This window comes from Danio rerio, chromosome 2 (assembly GCF_052040795.2).
Source record: "Danio rerio strain M-AB ecotype USA chromosome 2, GRCz13ab, whole genome shotgun sequence".
Taxonomy (NCBI): domain Eukaryota; kingdom Metazoa; phylum Chordata; class Actinopteri; order Cypriniformes; family Danionidae; genus Danio; species Danio rerio.
Genome location: NC_141022.1, coordinates 17,717,550 through 17,725,750, shown reverse-complemented (window position 1 = coordinate 17,725,750; position 8,201 = coordinate 17,717,550). Strand labels below are relative to the sequence as shown.

Sequence of the window (8,201 nt, the reverse complement as noted above, 5' to 3'; positions counted from 1 at the left end):
ACCTTTGCCTTTCATATAAGCCACTTCTGACACCAAATGATCAACTAGAAGTCGTTATTATTTGTTGTTCCTAAAACTTGAATATGCGACTAGACTTGTCAGGTAGTGTACAGTTGTTTTGAGATGTCTGGGTTTTTTCTACTTGGGATATATGACCTCTTTTTACAGTTTCTGTTGTGACGTTCTCATGTTCACAAACTCTGTTTGTTTACATTTCAGTTTATTCCGTGCTTCATCCAGAAAGACACTAAATTGTAGACAAGACTTACATCTGTACTGCTGCTAACCACAAGGGTGAGCTACTGAGACTAAGTTGGTCTTGGCCAGCGAGTCTCTCTCTCTGTGTTTTTAATTGTCAGATAGTGTTACACAACTTCAGCAATATTTCATAGTTATTAGGGATTTTTTCATGAACAAAAATACCAGAAAGAACTGCTGGCCTGAAAATACACATTCCCTCTTGTTTTTGATTGTGCAATTCCCTTTACAATTGTCATTACATAGCCGATAATGCTCATTAACCCTTTAAACTGCCCCACCAAGAACAATTCTCCTGATGTCGCTAGTAATTTACACACTCAGTGCAATTTTTTTTCAACCATCACATAATTTCTAAAATATTAACCTCTACCAAATGGTTGATATGTCAGATTATAGTGAAAGTACATAGATTAATACATCTGTATACCATGAAAAATCTGAAAATATGATGTGTGATATTTTTTGAAGTATGCCATCAAATATTTCAGATTCTTATTTAACATTTTTTTTTAACAATAAAACCAAAATCAAGTGAAGTAGTGCAACAAACCTGTTTGATTTTTTTTGTAAACCAACAGTGCTGTGTGTAAACCATTATTTAAAACAGTAATTCTTTAAAAGACTTTAACAGACATTATACAAAACAGTCAAAATACGGTCAACCATTTGGTAGAGCAGGCAGTTAAAAAACACAAGTCATGAAAGGTTTAATATTTATTTGACTCATGTAGTGAAGCTCCAAAGAGTATGATTTATGTTTTAAAAATATATACATTTCATAAATTATCTCTCTCGATATAAAACTATTCATACAAACACAAAAGCCGCATATATCCATGTATTTCTAAAAAATCTAATAAATAAGTCTGTTTATTAAATAGGCTGTTCTGCTCACTCATAAAAAAACAATGGCTGATATGTATAACATATCACGTAGTGTTAATGTTTCACAGAAACCAGGTCAGCTGCAGTACAGCACTGGATTGGGTCTTGCTCACAGTCCAGCTGTGTGTCCCATTCTCCACTCCACCAGCAGGCATTTCTCCATCTCTGAGCTCAGACTATGGTTTCCTTGGCTGTGGGCGTTTGTTTTTGTGCTCGTTTACAGCACACCACAATCAGAACGATTACAGCAATCACAAAAGCCAGGGTTGCGAGCGCTGCTCCACCAATCACAGCCAGTCCATACTCTACAGAAAAGATCAAAAGAGGATTTTATTTAAGAGTCTATCGTTCATTTTTAGTTGAATGAACACCTTTGTTGGAGTAGGATTACAGTGTGGATTACGAAACAGGGTGGGAAAAAGAACTGGAAGGACACATGTACCAGGTTGAATATTGTGGAAAGATTTTTGTTTGGAGTTGCTCAAATCCTTTTTTGTCAAATTTTGTTTGTATAAAAGGTTAATGATAAGGAAGAGTGTCTACATTAAGAAGAAAAATAAATAAATAAATAAATTTAAAAAATATATATTTATATATATATATATATATATATATTTTTTTTTTGACTTATAGATTTGTGAAAGAAATCATTTAAACATTCAAATACAATGATCAATATAAACTTTACAAAATGTTTTTTTAAATCAACTAATTTTTAATAAATAAAGAAACAACAAAAATGTGTTAAAATAAATAAATAACTAATATATCAATATAAGAATTAAAATAAAGTTGACAAAATGTTGCAATGAAAAATTAAGAAAATCTACTAATTATTATTAAACAAACAAACAAACAACAGAAACCTTTAACTTTAAATTTAATGACGTAATTTTTAAATTATAGATAGATAGGTAGACAGACAGACAGATAGACACAAAGATAGGTAGACAGACAGACAGACAGACAGAGATTCCTATTTACTTGGCGGACTTTGTAATTGGAAAAACTGATCCCAAACTTCACAAGCGAGAAAACAGGTAAACCAACCATCTGCAGTGTGAGGATAAAGAATGAGCCTCCTCCCTTCGGCCTCTTTACTTTCTCTTTCTCTCTTTCATTAATAAGAAAACAGTGTTGTACACTCCACTTAAGACATCCATTGGCCAACATATTGAATTTTGTTTGTTAAGCTCAAATATTTGTTTCAAAACTATTTCTAAATTCAATTTTAATTTTCAGCAAATAAATAAATGAATAATAATAACGAAGTGTGGTTTAGAAGTGCGAGTAATATTCAAGCACACCTGGTATGCTCCATATGGTCCAAAACTAGACAGGTGGGCAAATCTAAACCTGTTTTTATTGAAACAAATATAAGTATGCATATAATAAATTATACTAATGATAATAATAACATTATACAAAAGCAAATTGTCATGAATACACTGAAGCCCCTGAGGTGAGGGGATGGAGGTGGTGTTTTTTTATATATATATAGATATAAATCATTTTTTAAATATTTTTTTTCCTTTAGTTCTTTTTCATTTGTAAAGATATTTGCGTATTGCTGTACATCCTGTGTGTATTAACCAATATGTAAGCGAGGCGCACAACTGACACGCTCTGAGCAGCTGGTCTATTGCAGTCTATTTTAGTTCCTCAAATTAGCAACGCACCTACAATGCACCTTAACACACATACTGTATAGATCTGCAAACTCAAGAGTTCACAAAGTGCCCAAACGGACATGCTATTAAAACAATGTGGCGGAAAATGGGAAAATTAGAGTTGTGCTCGTCTTAAAATAGCAACACGTTGGGGCAAACACATCTTGCACTTTATTGCATTGGGTGTGTGATAGTGAATATGTACAAAAAAACTTGTTTAATACATTTTATTTAAATTTTTTAAATATTTTATTATTAATTTATTAATTAACAAACAGTAAAATCAGGGTTTCTGCGGTGTCTTAGAAAGTGTTAAAATGCCTTAAATCTTAAAATCCGAATTTTAGGCCTTAAAGAGTCTTAAATTTACTGAAATATTGTGCTGTAGGTCCTAAATCGTTTTTGAACAGGTCTTAATTTTCCTTTGTTCTTGTATTGCTGCTCAATCTGGCCAAAGCCCATACAACCATCAACAATCATCTCAATAAAACTTTAAACTTTTTTTATTTTATTTAACTTTTTGATCATAATGGTTTAATTACTTTCCTTACTATACCATTTGTTTAAAAGTTCTCCATGTATTTACTGCTGAGGTCACAGACCTGGACAGATTGTTGTCCATAGATTTATTTTATTATAGTTTTTAAAACTTTTAAAACATTTATTAATTTTTCTTTTATTTTAAAGAAAGTTTGTTGTACAACGTGTATGGATACAACTAGAGCTTGCTTGTTTTTAAACAATATTTAAAATAGTTTGCTAAACAATGTAATGTAAAATATTTGAATTTTTTAATAATAATGTATTATTAAATGTATTAGGTTATTTAAAAGAAACTGATCTGGGTCAGTTCATCTGGGTCATTTGAAAATTTTTTTAGTCTTGACTCTAGCCCTTTATGGGTCTGAAATTCCATTCATATTGGTCTTAAAAAGTCTATAATTTAACTCTGTGCAACCTCATCTGTTAAACTGAACAGTCGCATCATCAATGATGTAAGTGTGCCCAGGTTCGGTAGGTAAATGGGTCAAGGCATGGGTCAAGGCAACTGTACCTAGTGTAAGCACGACACTTAAAAAAATGTATAAACTTTAAAAATGTTTACGAAAGTGCTGTCTTTTATATAATTTAATTTTAACAACATAAAATGTTCAATAACTTAAAATGTAATTGATAGATATGTATATTTTATGTAAAATAAAGGACTCCATTTCATTGACCCTGAAATACTGCAAAACTGAAAACTCGAGGTGCAGAAACATTTTCCCACACGACTGAATGGAGCCAGTCAAGCACAGCTGTCAGTGTCTGAGTAATGTGTGTGTGTGTGTGTGTGATAGTGTCATCCTCCCTCTACTCTGCTCTGTTAGCTGACCCTCTTTTGGCCTCTCCACGCTTAACAACCTTCCTGTTTTCCATAACACTACAATTCTAGACAGCTCCATCTTTGAGCAAAACTTGAATCATTTGGAAGACTCAGATCCTGCTTTGTAATGGACACAACACCCTAATAAATAGCAGAACTAGGGGTTCAGCTTACCTTCAAACAGACTTTTACTTTCCTGCGGTGAACATTTGGGAAGGCTCCACTCTCCGAGCCTCTTGTCTCCTTTCCGGTTAGGAATGTAAGCCGCTACACTGAAGCAGTAACTCTGATCCTCATCCAGTCGGTTAAACTCCGCTCGGCTTTCCTCGACTACTTTGATTTTCTGTAAACAAACCAATCAACATGTTAGGACTGCAAGTTGGAAGGTCTTCAACAAATAAATGTACCGCAGGGATGTAAAACACCATTACTTTGGGAAATTTACATTTTAATCAGTTATTAATCAGTTAGAATTATTAGCCATCCTGAAGATTTTTTCCCTAATTTCTGTATAACGGAGAACACATTCAACACATTTTTAAACATAATAGTTTTAATAATTAATTTCTAATAACTGATTTATTTTATCTTTGCCATGAAAGTAAATAATATTTTACTAGATATTTTTCAAGATACTTACTAGTATTCAGCTTAAAGTGCAATTCAAAGGCTTAACTAGGTTAATTAGTCAGTTTAGGGTAATTTAGCAAGTTATTGTATGATGATGTTCTCTAGACAATCGAAAAAAAATATTGCTTAAGGGGGCTAATCATTTTTTAAATATGTTTGATTTTCATTCACGAGAAACTTTGTTTTCACAGAAGAGACAGTTTCGTACAACAAAGCTAATATCAACATTTTACTCAAACCCTGTCTAACACATTGGCCAAATGAATGAAATTGACTGCAAATAAAATGCAGAGATGAGGATTTGATTTACAGTTAATATTTTAGTGCCAAAAACAACATTTGATTGCTGTTTCTATTTTTTCCATGTACTTATGAAATGTTACAAATGTCCAAAAAGTGTTTAAATGAACATTCTTTGTTAAATTAGCTGTTAATCAGGCAGAGTAGGAAGATCTAAAAATTAAGGATGCTCCGATCAGGATTTTTGCAGTCGATACCGAGTACTGATTCCTTGTCATGGTGATCAGCCGATACCAAATACCGATTCTGATGCTTCAAGCTTTATAATGCATAAAGCGCATTTTTAGTCTAAGTATGATACTTAAGCTTAAGATACCATTTAGTGTGGACATGTCATGGTCAGAAGCAACTTTGCAGAGCAAAATACATAAAACTGATTTTTTTTTTAATTACTCGAGTATGATTTTTAAGTACTTTTTTGCATCTTGTTTCTGAAAAGAAAATTTGCCGTTACTTACTTTTCCTGTGCTTCCAGCTTTGCTGTAGGCAACTTTGTACTTAAGATTTTTCTTAAAGATGTCACGGATGTTCAAAGATCTGTTGTCTTTGTGCAGAGCCGTGATGGGGTCTTGGATGGTCAGCACAAGCTTCTTGTCTATGCTCACCGTCAGTGTGAACTGAGGTCTTCCTATTAAAGCTACAAGAAAAGAACAGTATTAATGGACTTAATACATGACTTGAGGTACTACTCTAGTATGCGAACTGAGAACGCGAGGTCGGACACTCACTGTCATCATAAGGGCGGAAGATCTTTGATCTGCTATATGGAGGCTCCACTTGGTCGATATTCATGCTGGGCAGGGGCTCTGAGAGCACCTCGGCCGAATAAACCTCATTTATGTCCAAATCATTGGTCAAGTCGCACTCTGTCTCTGTGCTTCTAATGCAGTGAGGGTTTCTCTGTTTGTCACGATTTGTTCTAAAGAGAGAATAATAAACGGCATTATTTTGGGTGACTAGAAATCCTCCTTTGGTGTCCACATCAAGTTACACACTCAATGTTGAATACTTTTAACATTTCAAATAACTTGTGAAACATATGGGTGTAAATATTCTTTAGTCAGCCAGTGCAACACTCATTCAGACCAATACTTATTAAAAAATATATATAAGAATACATGATCAAACTAAATAGTTTTATATTTTAAATAAATAAGAACATCTTGCTGCTTCAAAGGAAAATGACAAACTATAAAGATTTAAATGACAATTTATTAGTATCTTAGGATTGCCCTTTGATTAGGGTCTTTAAATGGGTCATCAATTATTGTTCTAAATATGCCTGACTATATTTTTTGTCAAAAAACTGCTTTTATACAGATAGACATTTTAGTGGATGTATAAATCATCGAATAGATAGATAGATAAATAGATAGATAGATAGATAGATAGATAGATAGATAGATAGATAGATAGATAGATAGATAGATAGATAGATAGATAGATAGATAACAAAGTATTTTGCTTAGAAAATAAATCTTATTTGAGATGTAGACATTTGTTTTATGCTGAATGTTTCTCACATTTTTATTTGACTTATTAACTCACATCACATAAAAGCAGTTTGAAATAGATATTTATGTACTTGCCTTGAGAATTCAACTGTATATGTGTAGTTGACAGGTTTGGGTCCCCAAGACAGGATTGTTTTGAAATTGTAAGATGTCCATGAAACATTTGTTGCTTTGGTAAGTTTGCCCACATCCATTGATGCTAAAAAAACAACAACAACACACACTTAACGTTACTACTACTAAGATGCAGCATACCTATCTGAAGTTTAACGTTACAGCTCTATATGATACTGTATTGTACTGCATTGCGAACTGTTGTAAACAGTTCATATTTGATTAGTTTACTTCACAGCATTTCAGAAACCAACCCTAAACATTATTTCTTACCTGGAGATCCGTTTACAAGAGCAAGAAAAGCAAGGAAAAGTGCCGAACATATTACAGTCTGAATTCCCATCGTTGGTGACAGCAAACAGTCCAATTTACGCGTATTTTTAATCCAGTTTATTCCTCAGAGGAGCGTTTGTCAATAAATCCGTCCTGCAGTCGCCAGTCTTTATATTGTGCGAGAGCTCAGACTCGCTCTACATGAGTCATGGATAACGCCCCGCCCCTTTCTTCACTTTGGGATTTTGTCACTGGCTGGGCATCTCGCGTATTACGCGCCTTATGGCCATATATGGTTATCCTACTACCGGTTTAATGCAGATATTCCAAAAGTCCCAAGCATGTACAGTATAACCTGTGACAAACGTCTAAAGAAAGTTCTACTTCAGTTTTCTGACATTTCATCAGGTTGTTTAGTCATATACATTTATATGTTTTAACTGCTTTTAGACAGTGCAGTGCAGGTTCAAATTACATGTTTCATCCTTTAAAGCCTTTTTATTAACTAATGAATAAAACATTTTAATAAATTTTTTCTTATACTTGTCTTATACTAGTTTCTTTTACTCCTGTTCATGTAAAGCACTTAGAAATACCATTGCATATGAAATGTGCTATATAAATAAACTGACCTAGCATACATTTATAATAAACATTTAATTTAGTTCAAACTACACACTCTGTAGTTTGCAATGCATTTGTATTTGTAAAATTATTGTATTTGTATTGGTAATATATATATATAGCCTATATATATATAGAGAGAGAGAGAGAGAGAGAGAGAGAGAGAGAGAGAGAGAGAGAGAGAGAGAGAGAGAGAGAGAGAGAGAGAGAGAGAGAGAGAGAGAGAGTAATCAGAGTAATCTGACGCTGTGAAAAAAAAATTATATATTCTGCAGCTATTTTATTTTTTAAGTATTAATTAACCCCCAAAACTATGAAACTTGTTTTAATTTTGTCACCATTAGGCACATATGAAATGTAGGTGACTATTGCTTCTGTAAGATTTTTAGCTGAAACTGGAGTCCAAAAACATTCTGGCCATACACTTAAAACAAAACTTATACCCGTGGCATCATCTGATAACATATGCATTATTGCCTTATGAAGTGAAACGATCAATTTGTGCAAAAACAAACCGTTTCTCACCAAAAAAAGAAAAAAATGCAACAATTTGCAAAAGGCGAT

At 33.1% G+C, this 8,201-nt stretch overlaps 1 protein-coding gene across 1 annotated transcript; it reads right to left on the bottom strand.

The window, feature by feature from the left end:
• Positions 1–962: 962 nt before the first annotated feature.
• On the bottom strand, positions 963–7,193 carry f3b (coagulation factor III, tissue factor b). The gene is made up of 6 exons (NM_001017728.2): positions 7,014–7,193; positions 6,702–6,825; positions 5,841–6,031; positions 5,571–5,749; positions 4,357–4,525; positions 963–1,451 (listed from the first exon to the last, which is right to left on the bottom strand). Exons 1-6 carry the CDS (start codon positions 7,081–7,083, stop codon positions 1,318–1,320), a joined length of 867 nt encoding a protein of 288 aa, NP_001017728.2. The 5' UTR covers positions 7,084–7,193; the 3' UTR covers positions 963–1,317.
• Between the last annotated feature and the right edge of the window lie 1,008 nt (positions 7,194–8,201).